We start from the raw sequence: 22,155 nt of genomic DNA on the forward strand, positions 1-22,155 counted from the left end.
CTCTAAAGATTAATACAGTTTTGAGAACAGAAAGCAAAATCCAACAGGCAGATCACAATTCACCAGCCAATTTCCAGCCATCAGCACCATGGACAGTGTCTCTGTGACCCAAATTCCTGGACAATGCAACAGACAAGACCAGGATGAAAGGAACTGCTGGAAAAGCCATTTCCAGTCTGCCTGTGAAAGACACAGAGGGTGGGAGGCTGCTGCCCCTGGTTTATAAACTATTCTGCTGAACACCTCACACTCCCTTTTGATCTTGCAAAGATCAGTTTCATCAGCTCATTCCTTAAGGAAGCTAACAGCATATTTTATTTCTTTAAAGGCCACGTGCATCAGAATTCTTGATGGAGAATAGTCCACGTGGGCACAGCTTTGCCTAAAGTGACCAGATCTGGTCTTAGCTTTGGGTTAAGGGTGGGCACTGCTACCCAGAGGGACTCCGAAAAAAGGAGTGAGGCACACTTGTATTCAGTCCAAAAATAAAGCTGAGTGTGTACTCTTCACCAAAAGGAAAACGAGAATGCTGCTGACAGCACTTCCTCCCAGCACCTATCCACAAGGCGAGCCGGGCACTGCTACCCCTCCTGCGGTGAGGCTGGCATCATTGTGCCGTGAGTTTGCTCCTGTCCCCCCTTCAAGGAACACTGTAGGCTGTGTCACTGCATTCTGGTATTGTTTCTATCTCTCTTACAGTTTAATTTGAAAGAGAGACAGAAAAAGAGAGAGCTCTCATCCTTGGTTTCTTTCCCCCCAAATGCCCACAATCACCAAAGGTTGGGCCAAAACCAAAACCAGGAGCTTGGAACCCAACTCCAGTTCCCTAAATGGATGGCAGAGATGCCATCCAAATAGCATCTTGGGTGCCTCCCCAGGTACACCTTCGTAGGAAGCCAACATCAGAGAACTTGGGGCCAGGCCCTCTGAACTGTAGGATCTTAAACACTTCCCCCATCAGCAAGGAGCTGGATTGGAAGTGGGGCAGCTGGGACTCAAACCAGCACCCATATGGGATGCCTGCACTTCATGCAGAGGATTAGCTTGCTACACCGCTATGCTAGCTCCATGGCATTTTTTCCTTTGATTTACTAAGAGAGGTAGAGAGGGGACTTGCATCTGCTGGTTCACTCCTCCAAGTGGCCCCAATCACCAGGGCTGGACCAGGAGCCAGCTTCATCCCGGTCTCCATGGTGGGGCCCAAGCACCTGGGCCATTTTTGCTACTTTTTCCAAGCAAGCAACTGGACTGGAAGTAGAGCAGCTGATCTCAAACTGGCACCCATACGGGAAGCCAGCACTGCAAAAGGTAGTTTTACCAACCATACACATGACCAGCCTCTGTTGGTATGCTTAACCCACCTTTGCAATCTGCCTATCTTGAAGAATTCTTTGTAAAGGGCCATTGGAAATGGTGGCAGCATTTGCTTTAAGGATGTACCCGTGAGTACTGCCCACCTGGCTTCACAGCTGCTTCTGAGACAGTGGCCCTGGGAGCTCAGGACCAGGGCCACTGGATTGCCCTCTGCAGACGACCACTAGCAATCTGCTCAAGCAGACTGGGGCCAGCTAGCGAATTAGCAGGTTAAGCCACTGCTTAAAACACTAGCATTCCATACTTCAGTATTGACTTGATCCTGAGTGATCCACATCCCACCCAGCTTCCTGCTAATGTGCCTGGGAAGGCAGCACAGGATGACCCAAGTCCTTGGACCCCTGCCACCATGTGGGAGACCCAGGTAGAGTTTCTGGCTCCTGGTTTTGACCTGATATACAGACATAACTGTTGGGGCATTTGCAGAGTGCAAAAACACATCAAAGATCTCTCTCTCTCTCTCTTGCTTTCACTCTTGCTCTGTCACACACATATATACACATATATACACACACAGGCTTCTCCCTTAGAATCCCCATTTACCTCAGATACCTCAGATACATGAAGGGAATGATATGGAAATACAATAAAAGCATCAAAACAACAATAACGAAAAAATCCTAGCTGCTTCACTTCTGATCCAGTTCCCTGATGATCCACCTAAGAAAGCAGTAAAATCTGGACAAGTGTTTGAGCCCTGCAATCACATGGGAGACTTGGAAGAACCTGACCCAGCCCTTTCTGTTGCAGCCATTTGGGGACTGCGTACATGTATTTGTGTGTGTGTGTGTGTGTGTGTGTATGCACATGCACCCTTCTCTTTGTGTAATTCTGCCTGCTAAGTAAATTTTAAAATTTCACTTGGACCCAACACAATGGCTCAATTAGCTACTCCTACCCCTGTAAGTGCCAGCATCCCACACGGGGGCTGCTTCCTGTCCCAGCTGGCCCACTTCCCATCCAGCTCCCTGCCTGTGGCCTGGGAAAGCAGTCGAGGACGGCCCAAAGCATTGGGACCCTGCACCTGCATAGGAGACCTAGAAGAAGCTCCAGGGTCCCAGATTCAGATTGGCTCAGTTCTGGTCATTGCAGCCACTTGGGGAATGAATCATCAGACAAAGGATCTTCCTCTGTCTCTTCTCCTCTCTGTATATCTGACTTTCCAGTTAAAAATAAATAAATCTTTAAAAATAGATAGATAGATAGATAGACAGACAGATAGATAGATAGACAGACAGATAGATAGATAGATAACAGCTAGTCCTTGCCTTGCATGTGCCGGGATCTCATATGGGTGCTGGTTCATGTTCTGGCAGCCCCGCTTCCCATGCAGCTCCCTGCAAGAGGCTCCTGGTTTCTGGCTTCGAATAGGCTCAGCTCCAGCCATTGTGGCCACTTGGGGAGTGAATCATCGGACAGAAGATCTTCCTCTGTCTCTCCTCTTCTCTGTATATCTGACTTTCCAATAAAAATAAAATAAATCTTCAAAATAATAAAAATAAAAATTTTAAGTGTTCTCTGGATGTCTCACAAGGCTGGGGGGAGAGTCACAGCCTGTAAGGCAGGCACAGACTCAGTCACCGTCAGAACCACCCTGAGAGGTTCTGCTCCCGTGCACACAGCCTTCACTCTAGAGATGGCAGATGAGCCAGGAGCTCCTGACTCAACCCACAGAGCCCACAAGCAGGATGGGCAAAGGGCTGCTGAGTGCCCCTGTGTCCCTGTGCCCAGCCCTTCTCTCCCAAGGCCTCTCTTCTCTCCCTGCTCACAGAGCCCAGTACAGAGTAGAAAAGAAACTCGGAGACTTTATTTGGTGAGGTGAAGAGGTCTGGGTTGGATGGTCAGTGCTTGCAGGCCAGCAGGAAACCAAAGAGGACGCTCCAGGCGGAACCCCGAGGGGCAGATCCGGCGCCAGCAACCTGGGACCTGTCCATGATGTTGAGGCCTTCGGTCACTCGGATGCTCCCGATGTGGTGGAACTCCCCCAGCAGGTGCTGGCGGCTCTGCGCACAGCCTGTTAGGAGGATGGTGGTGTTGAGGCGGCCTGTGCGCAAACGGAGGCGGGGACACAGTCAGGACTCCGCAGCCTTCTGCCTGAGGCGGTCACCTGCTCCTTTCTGCCTCCTGGAGACGTGGGGCTCAGGTGCCTCGCCCCTGGAACCTCACTCCCATCCTCAGATCCCACCCCCAGCCCCCCAGCCCCAACAAAGCAAGCCCTGGAAGGACGGGTGTTCCTCCCCACTCACCTGCTTGAAATTTTAAGGTGGAACCGTAACACGCAGTGGCGGCAGTGGGGCAGGACTCGAGGGAAACAAAGTTTGGAAGACACGCCTCATCATGCCTGCCCACACAGGTGGGGCATTGCTGGGCCGCCTGCCCGGAAGACTTGGGCATATTCGCCCTGAGCCTCACAAAAGGCACCAGGCTGGTGAGGTTGTTGCAGAGATAGCTCCGACAGACGCGGCTGTAGGAGGCGATTGACACGCCAGGGGGTGAGATGAGGTAAGAGATTTGCTCGGGGTAGGACAAGGATGAGGTGCAGCCTTTATACCCCACGACTCCCCTCTTGCTTCCTGGGGGGCATAAGCTCTGATTAGTGTCATTGGCCTTGCCGGAGGGGGGCCCTTCCCAGACTCTCCTCTGCGCTCGTTGCCCACCCTGCCCGTCCCCCAGGGGAGGGTCCTCTCACAGCAGCTGCACGGGCTTGGAGGCTGGGGTCTCTGTCTCTTCACTCTTGACCCTGCGGGAGCCTCCTCAGCTCCTCTCTCCCTCCCCCTACCCTTTCCTTCCTCCTGGGCTCCCTCCCTCCCTCCAGGAATTTGCCCTCTTAGCCAAGGCCACAACACTGCAGCCAGCTAGGACCCGCCCCCTCTCTTTGGCCAGCATCCTGTCATTATCCTCACAACTCTGGGTATCCCCCTACCCCCGCCGCCCCTCTCGGTCCTGGTGCTGAACGGAGGAGTCAGCCAGAAGAGGGAGGAGGAGAGATGCGCCTAGCCACGCCCAGCCCCAGCTCCGCCCCGCCCACTCACCTGTCTCAATGAATATTAGTGTCTCCTCGCAGCCCTCTCGCAGTTTGCACACCATACTCTTCAACAGAAGCCATTTCCAGTTGTGGAAGGTGACCGCTCTGAAGCTGGAGGCCATCGCTTCGTAGCACAGGAGAGCTCCAGCCCCTGAGGACAGAGTGCCCTCACTGACCCTGTCTTCCCCCACCCCAGATACCCAGTCCTGCCTCCCTCCCGCCTCTGGGGCCCCTGCCCCAGGGTGGCACGCACGTGGCAGCATGTTGAGGGCACCCAGGAGGCACAGCAGCTGTACAGGGCTCAGGGGCTGAAGGCCCATGATCCTGGCTGCCAAAGGCTGTCCTCCCAGATCCAAGCTCACTCTGGTTCTATCCACCTGCCTGCAAAACAGAAAAACTGACACACCATTTGCACGCTGCAGGCTCCCTGGAGACTTTGGCCAGCACCCTGAATGTCCCCACACACACACTCCCACCACCACAGACTGTCTCCCTTCAGTGTGACCCACACCCACACCAGCGTCTGCAAGCCACACTCACTCTCCTGCTCAGGTCCTCTGCAGTGCGCCGTGCTGGCTCAGGACCACTGTCGCCCAGGCTGTTCTCCACGAGGCTGCAAAGCGGCTGGACCCAAGAGTGCATACAACTCCTGGGATAGGAGGGGGAGTGAATCAACACCTCACCACAAGATCCCAGCTCACAAAGAAACAGAAGTGCGTTTGGATTTGGAGGTAGGCACCATCCTCCATCCCTCTGTCTCTTACACACACACACACACACACACACACACACACAACACCCGTCAAATTCACTGATGGCTGCATGAGGCCTGTGGTCTAGATGAGCATGTCATGTCCCACATTTCCCTGCTCCTGTGGGATGTCCTGCTGGGCAGTTGGAGGACAAGTGCAGGGGACTCTGCTAACTTGTATACAACCATTCTTTCCAACTTAATGTCGTTGTGATCAAACTACCTCAACCTGTGGGATACAGGTCCAACGGTATGAGCAGGATGTGGGGTTTCTACTTTGAAATACGTTTCTCGGGTAATGGCCTTGAAGGCATGTTCCTGAATCAGTTCAAGGAGCTGTATGGGCAACAGCCAAGAACTCTCTGCTCTCCCCAGAAAAGGCTGGAAATCAGGGTGATGGCCAAAACCCAGGAGACAGCACACAGCAGCAGCAAACATAGTTGTCCAAAAAAAAAAAAAATCAACATTTATACTCGAAAAAGATGGACAAGGTGATTCTGTGGCAACCTGACCAAAAGACAAGATGCAAATAGAATATAAAATGAAAAGTAGGGGGCGACAGACATCAGATACTTTATAATTAACCAAAGTATCGTCAACAACTCCAAATTTTAAAAACCACATACAGCAAAGTGATATACTCCTAAAATTATATTCATATATATGACATCTTAGAGCAACAACAGCCCAGGATCTCCCACAGATCAATGAGACAGAAAGAGAAATCCGGGGCACACAGCTGGAAATGCTAACAGGCTAAGAAACGCTCAAATCTAACAACAACTTGTCAACTGTCCACCCTGGGTAGCATTACAGGGTAGTGGACAGAGCCCCCACCTGCAACACCGACATCCCAGACAGGTGTTGGTTGGAGTCCTGGCTGCTCCACTTCCTATCCAGCCCTCTATCCACGCACCTGGGAAAACAGCAGAGGATGGGCCAAGTCTGTAGGCTCCTACACCCAGGTGGGAGACTGGAAGAAGCTCCTGACTGTGGACCAACTCAGCTGCAGCCCAGCTCTGGCTGCTGCAGCCCTCTGGCGAGTGAACCAGTCGGTGGAGAAACTCTTTGGCTCTCTTCCTCTCCCTTTCTGTAACACTTTCAGACAAATAAATCTTTACAAATGAGTGAATGAATGAATAAAATCTACCCACCAAAGATCAGGAGGCTGGGGACAGAGACGGCGCTGGCAGGAAGGAAAGGACAAAAAGATCCCATGGGCACTGGACCCTGAGCAAGAAGGGTGTTCAAGGTTCTGATTAGTGTCTCGGACCCAACTCAGCCTGACAAGACTGAGAGTAAATCAAATTAGCTTTATGAAAAAGAGAGTGGTCCCAAAACTCTGTGCAATTAAATCATAAGTATATTTTGATGCCAAATAAGCTTCAAACCAAATATGAAGATCCCTCACATGCATGGATTTCAAAAAATGTTCCCACCAACATAAGTTTATCATGTAATTCCATTTTTATGAACTTTTTAAAGATTTATTTACTTTTATTGGAAAGCCAGATACACAGAGAGGAGACAGAGAAGATCTTCTGTCCAATGGTTCACTCCCCAGTCAGTCGCAATGGCCAGAACTAAGCCAATCTGAAGCCAGGAGCCAGGGACTTCTTCCAGGTCTCCCACACGGGTGCAGGGTCCCAAGGCTTTGCGCCGTCCTCGACTGCTTTCTCAGGCCACAAGCAGGGAGCCAGATGGGATGTGGAGCAGCCGGGATTAGAAATGATGCCCATATGGAATCTGGCATGTCCAAGGCGAGGATTTTAGCTGCTAAGCCATCGCATTGGGCTCCTTTCCATGAACTTTGAAAGGTAGACTTGAGCCCAGCCTAGCAACTAAATCTTTGCCTTGCATCCACCAGGATCCCATATGGGTGCCAGTTTGTATCCCAGCAGCCCCACTTCCCATCCAGTTCCCTGTTTGTGGCCTGGGAAAGCAGTGGAGAATGGCCCAAAGTCTTGAGACCCTGTACCCATGTGGGAGACCCAGAAGAAGCTCTGGCTCCTGGTTTCAGATCAGCTCAGCTTTGGCCACTGTAGTCACTTGGGGAGTGACCAGCAGATGGAAGATATTTCTCTCTGTATCTTCTTCTCTCTGTAAATCTGCCTTTCCAATACAAATAAATAAATTTTGCAAGCAGGAAGGAAGAAAAAGAGGGGAAGAAAGGAAGGAGGGAGGGAGGGAAGGGGAGCGAGAAATAAAGAAGGAAAGAAAGAAAGAGAAAAGAAAGAAAAGAAAAGAAAAAGAGAAGAAACTTATACTCATTTCTGATAAACTGCAGGTACATATGACACATAACTTCCACCTTTACCTACACACACAGGGATGTTAGGGGGACTGCAAGCTGAGGTAACCAAGGGGTGCCACCTGCAGGGAGCCCAGCACAACACTGATTACATAGTAACGTGTTTCTTACCTACTTTAAAACTCATGCCCACAAAACACTGCTCATCCTGCAAAATCACACACCACAAGATACACAGTAACTCCCTTGGAATAACTGCCTATGGGGAGCGTTAGTAATGGGGGGGTGGGGAATTAGTGCAAATCACACTGAAAAAAAGTAGTATGAGAGACACATCGGGACCCTTGGGACCCAGAGGTGGCCCAGTAGGAATCCTCACCCCTCCACTAACTACCTGTGCCATCTCTAGCCATCTCAAATACTCAGCCTGCTTCCTCGCCTTAACAACGAATCAATAATACATCTCACAGGGTCAGCGTGAAGACTAGAAAGATTGCTAATAGAAGCGTCCTGCCAAAGACTAAGTAAGCTTCAGGCCGCTTCCCATCCCACACCTCCCCTAACAGACACCAGACCACCTTTCCAGCATTATATGGCCCAGCTAAAGGTCATGTCTGACACCCTCTCCCAGTCTCCAACACCACACACACCATAAAGGCTCCATCACCTACACACCTGCGGCAGAGAGAAACCCCGGAGGGCTGACCCAGGGCGACCACCTCAAGGCGCTGATCAGAGGGAACCCTCCACGATCTGAGCAGAAAGTACAGGTGCCCCCAGGAAAAACCTAAAGGAAAATGCTTCCTGGAAAGCGATCGGAGGGGCCAGTGGGTTTGCCACCTCGCGGGAAAGACAAACCTGCCAGATGGGGAACTGGAGTGGGAGCTGGCAAGGGGAAGGGGAGGCGCAGAAGGGGTCCTTGGGATCCGGAGTCCACCGGGAATGGGGGTCAGGGAAGGGTGGGGGTAGACCTCAGGGAGGGAAATGGGAATAAAGGGGGGTTCAGAAAGAGCATCCGAGGCCCCGGTTACAGAGCAGGACCCTCCACCCCTCGGTGGTGACGGCCAAGCCGGAAAAGCTGTTCCAGATGAGTCCCAGGAAGCGAGGAAAGGGGACAGAGAGCCGGGCTCTCGGCCGACACAGCACCGAGAGAACTGAGAACGCGAGCCCCCCAAAAAACAGGCTCCCTCCAAAAAAACAGCGCCCACTCCCCAAAACCAGCAGGGCAGAGAAACAGCAGGGCACAGAGACCAACACAGAGCGATCAAAAGAGATGGGAAGGAAATGGGCGCAAACTGAGGCGGGACCCTGCAAAGGAAACAAGGAGGACGGAGAGGGTGAGAGCGCAAAGGGAGAAAACACCAAACGCCGCCGTGGCCACAGTGCCACAGTGCGCCTGCGCTGAAGGGTCGCCCGCCGCCAACGCCCAGGGGCGGGGCCGGGCAGGCCGTTCCTGGCAAGTGGGCGGGGCGTGGACAATACTCGACGCCCCATTGGCCAGTTCCTCCAGAAGGCGAAGAATAGTCTGGAAAACCAAGGCCTTGGGGAAGCAGGGCATCGCGAGCGCGAGACTCAACTCGAAGCTCTATTGGCTGGCCCGTTGGGCGCGTGCAACTGCCGACAGCCCGAAGGGGGCGGTCCGCGAGGCTGGGTCTCAAAGCCCATTGGCTGCCCGCCTCGGCAGCCAGAGGCGGCGGCAGCTGATTGGTCGCTGAGAGAAGGGGTGAGAAACACTCGCGAGCGCAGCCGTTCCTCTCGTCACTTGCTTGTCCCTTCGCTCGGAGTGGGGTCCCCTCTGGCCGGAGTGTGACTCCTCCACGGGAAGCTGTGGTAACCGCGGCGGGGCGGGCTGCGAGGCCCCTTCCAGGCCCTTCCCGTCCTTCCCCTGGCTGGGGTCGCTCCCCGCGGGGTGTGGGCGCCCGGCTCCCCTCGCCCGGGCCTGCCCTCTCCCTGGGGCCGCTGGCCCGCAAGGGGCGCGCACGCGGGCGCCCCTGCAGAGGGGCAGCTGGGGGGCACTGTGCAATGCGTGGGGCGAGTGAAGGAGAGTCCCTCGGGTGCAGGAGTGAAATCACACTGGAGACATGCAAGGGGTGGCGGGTGGGGGGACAGATGCAGAGGAAGAATCCAGGTAGGGGGTGCAGGCAGGTGGGATGCCCAGAAGAGAGTCAGCCAGATGAAGGGGGACAGAAAGGGGGATGTAGGAATGGTTGAGGGGTGGTTCCCCCCGGGGAAGGGATGCATTTGAAACTGGGATTTGCCTCGGTGTGTGCAGGTGAGCCAAAGAGTGACGTTTGGCTGGGGTGAGGGGCGTAGGGAAAGGGGCATCTAGGAAGGGGTGCACCCCGGTGGGCTCCCTGGAAGCAGGAGGGCGGGTGCGTCCTGATCCCCGTTCTCCCGCCCTAGACCCATGGAACCCACCGAGATGCCCGCCGTGCTCCCCGCGGCCGAGCCCCCCGCCGCCCCGGGCACCGAGCTCGTACCCCGGAGGACGGTCAGCCGCTCTCCCACCTGCGCCCGCTGCCGCAACCACGGCGTCACTGCCCACCTCAAGGGCCACAAGCGCATGTGCCTCTTTCAGACTTGCGAGTGTCACAAGTGTGTGCTCATCCTGTGAGTCCAAGGCCGGGAAGGGGAAAAACGGGGAGGAGGGGGGTCGAGGCGAAGGGCTCCCCCTCCCGAGGGAGGCCAGCCTGAGACTTCCCGTCCCCGACCCCCTTCCAGGGAGCGCCGCAGAGTCATGGCGGCCCAGGTGGCCCTGCGCAGGCAGCAGGAGGCACAGCTGAAGAGGCACCTGACTCGGGGGCTGATGAGGAGGGGGACAGCCCCCCACAAAGCTCCCAGCCGCGCCAAGAAGGCAGCGGCCCCAGCAGGGCTCTCCTGTGAGTGTCTCTGGCCAGGGTTGGGGCAGGGATGCGAGCCTGGCCCTTGTCTTTGAACCCCTGTGACCTTGGGCCATGCACCCCTTCCTGGGAGGCTGCAGGGAGAAGTGTGGTTGAAAATGGCCCTTAGGAGCTCCGCCCCAGGGTGCGGTGATCAGGGGAAGGGCTCACTGGAGCCCCTGCTGGTCCCTCACAGCTGGAAAGGAGAACATTGCCCCCCAGCCCCCTCATGGGGCAGTCCCGCTGACGCTGACACCGCCCGGGAAGGTAAGGAGAGCCTGGCACCTGTGCTCCTGCCCACACTCCTACCCTGCATCCCTGAGTGGGCTCCAGCCCCGCCCTGGCTTTGCTACACCGTCCTGGGTGAATCCCTTCTGTCCATGGGCAGGGTGAGAGGGTGGCATGCAGGGCTGCCCCTGCTCTGAAGTTCTGGGGTGCCGCCCCAACCCCAGAACATGCCCAGCCTGTGCCTGCTACCCTTGCAGGAGCAACCTCGGGGGCCCCTGCTGCTGAGCCGGCCCCCAGAAGCCTTGCCTTTGCCCTGGGCTCCACTGCCTCCTGGCCCCTGGGCTCCCGGCCCCTGGCTGCCTCCCAGCCTCGCCATGCCAGCTCCAGTGGTGTGCCGCCTGCTGTGCCAGGAACCTGCCATCCCACTGCACCCATTCCCTGGTGAGACGATATTTGATATCCCTACCCTATGTTGGGGTTGGGTTGGGGCATGACCCCCGCTCCATGTGCTCCACTCTCTCCTCCACAGGTTTTGACTCTGGCACCTCCCTCCGGCTGCCCACCCATGGGCCCCTCCCGCCCTGCCCAGGACCTTGCTCTGTACTGACAGTTCCTCTTTCTGGGGAACCTCAAGGGCCCCCTGGCCTGCCCCGCACGTGAGTGGGGGGGATGCTTATCCCGAGCCTGACCCTGACCTTAAACAAAGGGATATCAAATCCTCTTACATTCATTAGCAGGGTAGGAGTCCTGCTGAAATGGGGCGCCATATTGGGGAGTGCCTCAGGGGATAAGAGAGGGGAGCCTGGCACCCCGGGTTCCATGGGGAGTAGGGAGCAGGACGAAGCACAACCCCAGGCCCTTGGAGCTCCTGTTGGTTTTGTAAAAAGTGACCTGGACAAGTTCCTGCAGTCCTCACTGAGACCCCAGGGAGTCGGGGGCTCCTGTTCTCAGGACTCATAGCCAGTGAGAAGGAAGTCAGGACTGTCGGAGCACCCCACACTACACCCACCAGGCAGGACACCCGCGCCGTCTGCCTGCAGAGTCTGTCCACATGTCGACCCCTCGTGTCTGTCCTTACTTCCAGGTGCTCGACCCTGATAGTCCAGTCCTGTGGCTCCCCAGACCCGCTTCTGCTGCAGCCACAGGTGCAGAACCAGGACTCTGGAGGAGGCAGAGCCTGGAGAGGGGGCGGGAGGGGACTGAGGGAACAGAGTTGGGGTTCCCAGTCTGCTTCTCTCTCTTTGCAGACCCCTGTAGCCCCTCGCCTGGCCTGGACATCTGCCTCCTCAGAGCGGCAGCTGCAGCGGGAGGCAGCTGAGGCCCTTGTGGGCCTGAAAGATTCCTCCCAGGCTCCCCGCCTGACCCCTTCTGTGCCCCCCAACCCCACCTGGATCTCCTTGCTCCACCCCTGTGGACCACCAGGTAACCTGCTCCGGGAGAAGAGAGGATGGGAAGGGGCTGGCAGGGAAGATGGAGGTCACTGACAAGCCGGGGTTCAGCAGAGACAAGGGGCTAGCAGGCTGCAGGGCTGTGGGCCCCAGCCCCTGCGTTCCTCAGCCCGGTCCTGGGACTGCAGCAGGTCTACCACTAAGGACTTTCTCTAGTCCACCACTCTACCAACTTCAGCCTTGGCAGCAAACGTCCAGTGCCCTGAAGTCCAGGAGAGGGGGCTCAGGGAGAAAGGAGGAAAATGCCTGTGCCAGAGGGCATATGGCAAGACAGGGACAGAGCCTGGACCCCCGCCCAGGGCTCTCTCACGGGCTACGAGCTGCCTGCCCACGCGTGGTGAGGGGCTGAGGAGGGCAGCGCCTGGTCTAGGAGCCCAGGAGCTCCCACCCCAGTGGGGAAGCTGGACGCCTTCCCACGACCCCAGGCTGGACTGAGGCCAGCAGAGTGTTGGAAACTCAACTCAGGTCTCCCACATGGGTAGCAGGAAGTTGGAGTTGGACAATGGGAACTGGAGCCAGGACTCGAACCCCTTCACTTTCAAATGGGACTGTGGTATCTTACCCACCTGGACACTTGCTCAAGCCCAGAGTGTGTTTCTGGACCAGGCAGGGATGTGTTCAGGGCTCTGCGTTTTTGACAGACAAATATGGTTTAGATGAGGGATTAGAGGAGTCAAGTCTTAGGATGAGGAATTCAGCGAGGACATGTTCCACACAGAAAGCCAGGTCAGCAGCCAAGAGGCTTGGCTGGATAGGATGAAGAGGTGAGGGTTGGGACAGGGACATTAACGTCCCGCCCCGTTCAGCTTCCCATGGATACAGCTGCAGGCAGTGGACAATGTGCTGCACTCACATGGGAGACTTCTTCCTGGCTTCAGCGGGCCTCGCTTGGACTGTTGTGGCCACTGGGGAGTGGACCAGTGGATGAGAGGCCTTCCTCTCAGTCCCTCCCTCTCTATCACTCTGCCTTTCAAATACATGAACAGTTCTTTAAAAGTGGGCGGAGGAATTGTGGGAATATGTGACCTGCTGCTGCCTTCTCTCCCTTGCTGCAGCTCCCACAGGAGGACGCGGATTCCAGCCAGTCGGGCCCTCACTCTGCCCCAGCTCAGCTCCGTCCATGGCTCTGCACATCGGCCGCCTCGGGTCCATCTCCCTGCTGAGCTAGAATCCTGAGCAGAGGCCGCCTAGCTGGGCAAGAGGCCGGAGCCGCAGGCGCGGGCCGGGGGCAGGGAGTGAGTGTAGTACACATTCAGGTTTAAGCTTCGGGGTGCCCCAGTAGCTTTCAGTTCCTTCCGTAGTGTGGGCATTTCCTTGACCCAGAATGCATGTTCTCAAACCCATCCTTGCATCCTCAGACCTTTTAAATTCCCAACAAAGAGTTGTGCAGTTTAAGGCAACCAGCACCTGCCTGGGTTTTTGCGTTTGTGTTCCGGGGTATGTGTTTGACACACGATGCTGTATCTGTGCACGCCTGCCTGTCTCCATGCATGTGAAAGCGGGAGAGTATTTCATTTTGCATCCTGGTTTGTGTGAGTGAGAAGTCTTCATGCTTTTTAAAAAGCCAGTGAGATTTGGGGATTGTTATCCCAGCGTAACCCAGCCTATCCTGACTGACAAAAAGGACACGTTCAATCCGTTTCTCAAAGTGAAAACCAATTATTCAGTAGCAACCTGAAATAAATATTTGTTCCTTAGCTGTATGCCATCTAGTGCTTCTCGAGCCATCTCACGAGTGTGGAGAACTGTTGGGTGATTTCAAGAAGGGGCGTCCTGGAGACCCCCAACACTGCTCCCTGCTTGAAGGGGGAGACAAGAAGCTGGAGAGACTGATTAATCACTTATATCCCCACACCCCTTTGTTTTTAAACTGACACATCATATTGGTACATATACATGAGCATAGGACAATAATTCAATAAATGTATACATGTGTAATGACAAAGTGAGGGTGATTTACAGTCCTTCTCACAGACATTCATCACTTCTGTATGTTAAGAAACTTTGGTCTCTTGAGCTATTTTGAAATAAATCCTAAGTTGTCATAGACTATGGTCACCCCACTGAGTTAAAGATCCTAGAACTGGGCAGGCAGCACAGCCTAGCAGGTGAAACAACCGCCTGCAATGCCAGCATCCCATATGGGCACCAGTTTGGATCCTGGCCTATGTGGCAGGGATGGATCATAATAGGGGACCAGTCACATTAGGCTGAGAAAACCAGGTCTGGAGGCAGATTCTGTGGGGGGTATATGGGTACCACTGTAATCTTCCTCTGGTTTGCTTAACAGCTAGGGGTGGTGATGGGCTGATCTAGGCATGACTTGGAACCCACCCACCACCACCACCCCCGACATTCATGGGTACTGAGGTTGGGATCAGGCCAGGCTGGTCCAGACTGCAGCACCCTCAGGTGTACCAAGAATAGGGTGTGAAGTGAGCCAGACCACAACAAACAGCAGCTCATACAAGGGCTAGGATGGAGTGGGGCAAACTATGCCCAGTAAGAGCCTAGCACCCACCAGTACATGTGAGATCTGGGTCTGGGAGTGGGGGAACTTGGGAAACTCCCTTGGTGAGATGTTGCTCCCACTAGTGAACGTGTAATTCAGACCCAGGTGTTGATCAAGGTAGCTCCACACATCAGCAAGTGTCGGGCTAGGATATCACACTGGTTTGCATGAGCCAGGGATGGGAGCAGACTGGACAGGGCTAAGCTGTAGCACCCACCAGCAAAAGTTGGGATTGGGGGCAGGCCAGGACAGGTCTGGCTGCACCATCCGATGGCAAAGGTCAAAACAGGGGATGGACTATGCCAAAGTAGGTCAGAACAACCACCAGCACATGCAAGATCTGTGGCTTGGAATAGGCCTGGTTGGGAAGCTAAGAGGATGTCCCAACTGGGTTGTGGTTCCCACTGGTGAGCCTGAGAGCCAGAGTGGGGGCAGCGATCTGGGCTGGACACGACTGCAGTGTCCCTCAGCATGGGTGTGGAGGTCTGAGGGGTTTGGGGGTGCCAGACTGGGCTGTACTCCGGCACCCATTGGTGCTTGTGAGAGCCAGGGAGGGTGTAGGAATGGCTTGGAACCACTGAACCGTGTGAGAGTTGTGTCTGGGCATGGTCTAGGTGTAGCTGGGCTGCAGCATTCAACAGTAAGAGCCAGGATAGGTGTGAGCTAGTCAGGCATCTGTTGAAACCCATCTCTAGGGATGGCAGTTGTGAAAAAGTCAGGATGGACACAGATCTAATCTTATGTGGAAAAAAAAAGCAGACAACACGCATTGGGACCCTGGCTTAGGTTGAAAGAGAACGCAAAGACAAAGATAAGCCCTCCCATGGGCCAGGTGCGGTGGCTTAGGGGCTAAAAAACTGGCCTTGCACTCACCAGGATCCCAGTGGGCACCAGTTCTAATCCCAGTGGCCCCACTTCCCATCTAGCTCCCTGCTTGTGGCCTAGGAAAGCAGTCCAGGACGGCCCAAAGCCTTGGGATCCTGCACCCGCGTGGGAGACCCCGAGGACACTCTTGGCTCCTGGCTTCGGATCAGCTCAGCTCCGGCTGTTACGGTCACTTGGGGAGTGATCATTGAATAGAGGATCTTCCTTTCTGTCTCTCTTCCTCTCTATATATCTGACTTGCAATAAAAATAAGTCTTAAAGAAAAAGAAAAAGAAAAACCCTCCCACAAAGCAAAAGTAGATGCCAGTGAGCAGTGGATGAATGTTCCAAAGAAAATCTACAAAGATAGAAATGATGATTTGAGGAGGAATCCAGAGAGAAACAAGGCAAAGGAGTCACAGCATGTTGAGACTTTTGGGAACTCTGATGTGGAAATACTAAATGTTTCCAGTAAGGGATGACTGATGAGCTGTCTATATAATTGAGGCAGATAACTTTTTGCACATCCTTCTTGTGAGTACAATGAATTCTCCATTTCCTACTGGAGGAGTTATTTAAATAAAACATGTTTCTTAAACACTTCCTGTAAAGATGGTTTCATTCGACTTGCTCAGGGAAAAGCCAGGCTGTGCTGATTGTTCCTACTAGTGCAAACTACAATTAGAGTGGGTGAGGGTTGTTTGGGTTTAGCTGCAGCTTCAGCTGGCAGAAGCTGGCACTGGGAACTAATTCTGTCAAGGTAAACCACAGAACTACCTGGAGAGTGCATAATCTTGGAGTGGGAGTAGCCTGGGAGAGAAATAGTGGGCTCCTCCCTCTTGGGCTACCCCACAGGAGCGCACGAAAACCAGGACGGGGCAGGGGTGGCTAGACAGAAAAACACCCAACAACATCTGTGAGGACTAGACAGTTGAGCTGGTTAGATGGAACTAGGCTTTAATACCCATCGACATGAGAGCCCAATGATGTGGGACAGACTGGACTAATCTGCTACACATACTGCCAAACCAGGGTAGGGGGCGGGCCTGGTGGGGGTTATTGGGGGTCTCTTCAACTGGGCTGCAGCTCCCACTGGTTTGTGTGACGGCCAAGTGTGTGCTGAGCAGAACCAGGCTGGACTGCAACACCCATTGGTTCCAGTGGAAGACAGGGCAAGAAACAGAACCAACCCAGCAATTGCAGCAGCTGATCGGGGCAATGGACTGAGCCAGGCCCTGTACTTGCTAGTACATACAAGAATCTGGTCTGGGAACACCTCAGACAAAGTTTCTTTGGGGATCCCCCCAATCGAACTGCCAGACTCAGAACCCTAACCATGAAAAGACAGAGGACAGAACAAGTCAACCAACCACCTCAGCTATATGTTGGCAGTGAAAAACTGGGCAAATGAAGACATTAAGATGGACTACGTCAATCAGTGGATTCTTCAACGACCTCATCATGCTTGGAGTGGCGAGATTGGCAGTGATTCATAACTGTTGAACTATCAAAACCACTTGAGGAAGACCCTCGGAGCATGCCCCACATCTGGGACCTGGGGTGGGTAGGAGACTGGTGGGGCTTCTCCCTTAGAATCCCCATTTACCTCAGATACCTCAGATACATAAAGGGAATAATATGGACATAATAGTCTTACCCATTTTTCTGTAGCCCTTGAACCTTTTTACCCTAATTAACTATGTAAAGATTGTCAAAAATATAATTTAAAAAATGGAAAAAGTAAGAAAAAAAAAAAAGAATGGAATATGAAGGAAAAAAAATGGTTTCATTCATTCCATGGTCTTTTTCAGAAAGGGTTATATTGCATCCTCATGACAATGCTATTTGCATATATTTGTGTGTGGATGTAAATGTTTATAAATTTAAGCCAGATCAGACAAGCATTTCTGTGTAGTCCTAGCAAAATTCCATCGGCTTCGTTGTTCAATAAAACCAGACTTGTTAATTTTTTCATTTAAGGAAGACTTTTCTACACCAAAAAAAAAAAAAATTGCTACACACATTTAAGTGTTTCCTTTTTGGCATCAAGTTATCACTTCATCGGACCCTAAGGTATCCCTTGTGTGTTGTTTGATTGCTGCCCCACGGGGACTAAAGGACCAGAAACCTTCCAATGGGCGTGCACCTGCGCCCGGCAGAGCGAACATTCCACACCAGGCTTGCTGCAACGTGTAACGCGCACTCGCTTTCGGCTGCGAGAGGGCAAGCGACTGCCTGCAGCTGCACAGCCCGGCCGGGCATTCAGCCAAACGGACGCGGCAAAGCCAGAAGCTGAGTGGACACGGCCGGCCGGCCAGGAGGACGAGCTTCTCCGCAAGCCCCGCCTCTGCCTCTTTGTCTCTGCCCTTAACCCCTCCTCGCCTGCTGGCCCTCAATGCCCACTGCGGTAGCTTTCACTCTGCCGAAGCCATTTCCGCCCTAAGAAGGGCGGGGCTTCCGGCTGTAAGACGCGTGAGTACTGGCTATAAGGGAAAGACAGTGGCGGCCATGTGTCGTCCTCCCCACCAACTTCCCATAGGTTTCCGTAGCACTTCCGCCCTAACGGAAGTTTCACTTCCGTCCGGAAAGAGAGCAGCCCTCTAGAGACGTCGCCCGCGGCCACCCACCCAACCTCCCCTGCACTTCCGCCCTTCTAGTGTTCCCCGCCACGGCTCCTCCCGGCCACGGACGTCGCGAACACATCCACGTTCCCCTAGGTCTCTGGTAACAGGAAAGACAAAAGGGAAACAAGCCTCTAAGGCGGCCCGGCCTTTCTCCTTCCCGCTCTGTGACGACACGCCCGCCCACCTCGGCGGAAACGAAGCCGTCTCCGCCCTCAAGGAGGCGGAGCCGCGTGCCTTAGCCCTGCTCTCGCGAGCTCTGGTGCCTCTCGCGAGATTCTACGCCCGACTTGTGCGCCCGGGAAACCCCGTCGCTCCCTTTCCCCTGGCTGGCAGCGCGGAGGCCGCACGGTTAGCGGGCGCTCCGGGCCGGGGTGGGCGCGGGGCCGCCGGGGCCGGGTTCCAGCGGGCGGGAGCGCGCGCCTGCGGGTCCCGGGGTCGTCGGCGCGGGCCGCCCCGCCCCCCGGAGCCGCGGCCACGTGCGAGCGGCGGGCCCGGACATGCCCGGGCGGCGTGGTGCGGAGCTCGGGCGGCTTTGGGGACGCGGGGCGCACGGCTGGGGGACGCACGACGCGGGGTGCCTGGCCGCCGGGCTGGGGCGGGCGGGATCGGGCGGCCGCGAGGTGGTCATCCCTCCTGACCTTGCCCCGTAGATGCCCGGTGTTACCGTCAAAGACGTCAACCAGCAGGAGTTCGTCAGAGCTCTGGCAGCCTTCCTCAAGAAGTGAGTGAGGGGGGCTGCGGCATGGGCGAGGCTGGGGAGTGTGGGGGGGTGCAGCGCGCCCCGGTTTCTGACTTCTCTTTCCCTGCTGCCCACGCGGCCCAGGTCCGGGAAGCTCAAAGTTCCCGAATGGGTAGACACGGTGAAGCTGGCCAAGCACAAAGAGCTTGCCCCCTACGATGAGAACTGGTTCTACACGCGAGCGGGTGAGGCCTGGGGCCTGTGCGAGGGGAGGGGGCGGCAGTGCTGCGGGCGTCGGGGAGCCGTGCACCCCCGTGGACCAGCAGGCCGGGAGGGAGAGAGGAAAGGGGGCTGGGTGCTGGTCCCTTGGCGGGGTGCCCGCGGCCTGCAGGCCCTGGGTCCTGGGCGCAGGTGTCCCCTCTGGCCCCAGCTGCACACTTACTCTCCTGGAGAGCCCCAAAGCCCCTCTGACCTCCTGGGCTCTGGCTGGCTGTCCCTGGGCAGGAGGTGTCTAACACCCCCAGGCTGGGATCTAAGGGGCTGCTCCCCGTTGTCAGAATGACTGCCTAAATCACCGTGGCAGGGTGCTTGGCAGCCCGTTCCCCTGCATCCAGCCAGGGTCTGCAAAGGGTGTGGGGAGTGGGGCCCTCGCCGGGGTGCAAAACGGAGCTAGTGCTTTTGTTGTTTGCTCCCCAAATGACCATAGCTGTCCGTCTGGACTAGACTGGCAGAAGGACCTCCTGCATGGCACCCCAAGGCGCATCAGCAGGGAGCTGGGTGGGAAGTGGTGCAGCTGGGACACCCGAGAACCTGCAGGGTGTCCTAGTTGCAGGGGACTAACCTGCTGCTCCGTTGTGCTGACCGCTGGGCAACAGGTCCCTTGTCCTGATCCTGAGAAGGCCCATGTAGGAGTCCGTGTGACAGAGTGAGCCGAGGAGTGACCCCGGCAGCCTTAGTTGGTCTCCCGGGTGCAGGAGCATCCAGCCCACCGGGTATGGAGGCGCAGGAAACACCTAGCAGTTCAGTTGGCAGCAGGCTGGCTTTTAGCTGATGATTTGTGGGTCCTGCAGAAGGGCCACATGCAGGGCTTGGGCTGGCTGCCTCAGACAGGAGGGGTTGCCCGGGCAGTGGCCCCAGGCTGGGAGCACTTTGCCCGCTAAAGGTTTTAGGACAGGTCGGGCACACTAATGGTCTTGACTGGGTCACCCAAAGGATGGGCAGTGCTGAGGTTCAGGTGCCCCCGTGCCGTGCACACACCCCTCCTGGGACCGCCCAGGGCTTGGGCCGTTCCTCTGTGTGTCTGGGCCTTGGGGGGCCATCCTGCTTTCCTGGGTCTGGCATTGGAACAGGATGGCGGAGTGCATTTCCATGTGGACAATGCATGGATTTCACTGATCTGCACTAAGATGAACTTTGGAAGCTTTTGAACTAGCATTGTGTTTTTGAGTTTGATTTCATTTTTAGAATATGACAGAGCTTTTCCAGCCATGGTTCACACCCCCCGGAAGCTCCAGCGGCAGTGCTGAGGTCAGCAGCTTCATCTGGGTCCTGGCAGTGGCAGTGGCAGGGGCCCAGTGCTAGGCATGCTCCTGCATTCCCAGCCAGTAGCTGGATTGTAAGTGGATCATCTGGGCCCATTGCAGTGGCTAAATTCTCACATTGAATGCACCAGGATCCCATATGGGCACCAGTTCTTGTTGTGGCAGCTCCACTTCTATCCAGCTTCCTGCCTGTGGCCTGGGACAGCAGTAGAGGCTGGCCCCAAAGCCTTGGGACCCTGCACCTGCATGGGAGACACAAAGGAGGCTCCTGGCTTCGGATAATCTCAACTCTGGTTATTGCAGCTACTTGGGGTGTGAACCAGTGGACAGATCTTTGTATTTTCTTTATCTGTAAATCTGCGTTGTTTAAAAAATAAGGGTAGCCTTAAAAAGAAAGTGGATCAGCTGGGACCCAAAGCAACACACCCAACACACCCTATGGAATGCTGTCGGTGGGTTGGTTGTCTTTAGCACAGCAACCCTGTCCCTGCTGGCCTGCCTCTGATTGCTAAACAGTCCTTACAGGGCTCCACTGTGAGGCCTCCTGCTGATCTGGGCCCTGGAGTCCAGGCAGGTACATGGAGCGATCTGAGGTGCCTCCTGCATCCAAGCTGCTGGCCGTTTCCTACAGCATCGCCCTGTTTGCCCACCTGACTGGGGGCAGGATGAGTGCAGCACCAACACTGTACAAGGAGCGGGCCAGAGCGGACCAGGACAGGTAGATAGCCTGTGTCCCCAGTGGGGCTCCTTGCTGCCCATCCCAGCAGGGGCAGGACGTGAGCACTCAGACTGGACACAGGGAGTGTGAATGGCGCAGGTGGCCCTGGATGAGCGCCGTGCTGCAGGTGCGCAGAGCCTGCCTGCCAAGGCTCCTCACGTGCTCCCCCACCCCCAGCTTCCACAGCCCGGCACCTGTACCTCCGGGGCGGCGCTGGAGTCGGCTCCATGACCAAGATCTACGGGGGCCGGCAGAGGAACGGCGTCATGCCCAGCCACTTCAGCCGAGGCTCCAAGAGTGTGGCCCGCAGGGTCCTGCAAGCCCTCGAGGGGCTGAAGATGGTGGAAAAGGACCAGGATGGGTAAGCTGGGAGGCCTGGCCTGTCCTCCCGGGTGGGGTGGGGCCACTGCCCTGTTCCCAGGAAGGTAGCACAGTGACTGCTTTCATTAGCTTTTCCCAGTTGGTTTTCTTCACAGCTTTTGAGCTAATGCTTGTGCAAGTGACGTGGTCAGTTCTCAAGGGGCCTGCATGGTCCTTGGCTGGTGTCAGCTGGTGCTTGGGCAGCCTGGTCCTTGGAGGGAGGGGGACTAGGAACAGGTGCTCACCTCGGTACACCCCCACAGGGGCCGCAAATTGACACCTCAGGGACAGAGAGATCTGGACAGAATCGCCGGACAGGTAAGGCGCCCGCGGGCTCCACCAAAGCACTGCCAGAGCCCAGCTCTGCTCGGTCTCCTTGTGCAGGGGTGGGCGCGGTCAGGGAGGACTGAGCCTAGCTGCTGTGCCTCTCCATGCCTGCTGCTCCCTCAAGGACTCCCCAGTGTGCCAGTCTGGAAGGGAGATAACCTGCACGGGGCGGGGGGCTGTAGGAAGTGCTCCCCCAGAATGGACCCCACCCCTGACCTTGTCTCTTCTCCCACAGGTGGCAGCTGCCAACAAGAAACATTAGAACAAACATGCTGGGTTAATAAATTGCCTCATTCGTAATGCTGGTCTGGCTGTTGATTGTCTACTCTTTGGGGCACTGCCCCTTTGTGATGGGGTGTGGGTGCTGATGGCTGTGGTGTGGGTAGTCTTGAGGCCCAGCCTTGGCACTAGCAGCAGCGTGGGCAGGGCCCGTGTCTCCCCTGCATCCAGTTACAGTGCTGGCCCTGCATGCGCCCTCATCAGGGATGCCTGTGCCTGTGGGGAATGGCCCTGCCCGGGCTCCCCGCACCTTGAGGGAATTCTGATCCCTGCTGGTGACAGCTAATTCCTAACT

General features: G+C 55.6%; 3 protein-coding genes across 4 annotated transcripts; 2 read left to right on the forward strand and 1 right to left on the reverse strand.

The window, feature by feature from the left end:
* Positions 1-3,215: 3,215 nt before the first annotated feature.
* Positions 3,216-4,719, reverse strand: LYPD4 (LY6/PLAUR domain containing 4). Its single transcript, XM_040976517.1, has 4 exons — positions 4,653-4,719; positions 4,407-4,550; positions 3,621-3,947; positions 3,216-3,418 (listed from the first exon to the last, which is right to left on the reverse strand). The coding sequence occupies exons 1-4, from the start codon at positions 4,717-4,719 to the stop codon at positions 3,216-3,218; spliced, it is 741 nt and encodes a 246-aa protein (XP_040832451.1).
* A 5,089-nt stretch (positions 4,720-9,808) lies between these two features.
* DMRTC2 (DMRT like family C2) lies at positions 9,809-13,124 on the forward strand. Its single transcript, XM_040976518.1, has 8 exons — positions 9,809-10,011; positions 10,123-10,280; positions 10,477-10,547; positions 10,766-10,949; positions 11,038-11,164; positions 11,593-11,653; positions 11,756-11,930; positions 13,012-13,124. The coding sequence occupies exons 1-8, from the start codon at positions 9,809-9,811 to the stop codon at positions 13,122-13,124; spliced, it is 1,092 nt and encodes a 363-aa protein (XP_040832452.1).
* A 5,100-nt stretch (positions 13,125-18,224) lies between these two features.
* Positions 18,225-21,886, forward strand: RPS19 (ribosomal protein S19). Of its 2 annotated transcripts, none has more exons than XM_040976225.1 (6): positions 18,225-18,304; positions 18,607-18,677; positions 18,780-18,880; positions 21,072-21,112; positions 21,518-21,572; positions 21,817-21,886. In XM_040976225.1, exons 2-6 carry the CDS (start codon positions 18,607-18,609, stop codon positions 21,879-21,881), a joined length of 333 nt encoding a protein of 110 aa, XP_040832159.1. In that variant the 5' UTR covers positions 18,225-18,304; the 3' UTR covers positions 21,882-21,886. The 2 variants fall into 2 exon arrangements, with proteins under 2 accessions (XP_040832159.1, XP_040832158.1); XM_040976224.1 differs by having other exon boundaries at positions 21,072-21,255; positions 21,817-21,881.
* The last annotated feature ends 269 nt before the right edge of the window (positions 21,887-22,155 follow it).

Source organism: Ochotona curzoniae, unplaced genomic scaffold (genome assembly GCF_017591425.1).
Source record: "Ochotona curzoniae isolate NIBS_2020 unplaced genomic scaffold, NIBS_Ocur_1.0 contig_2699, whole genome shotgun sequence".
Lineage (NCBI taxonomy): Eukaryota > Metazoa > Chordata > Mammalia > Lagomorpha > Ochotonidae > Ochotona > Ochotona curzoniae.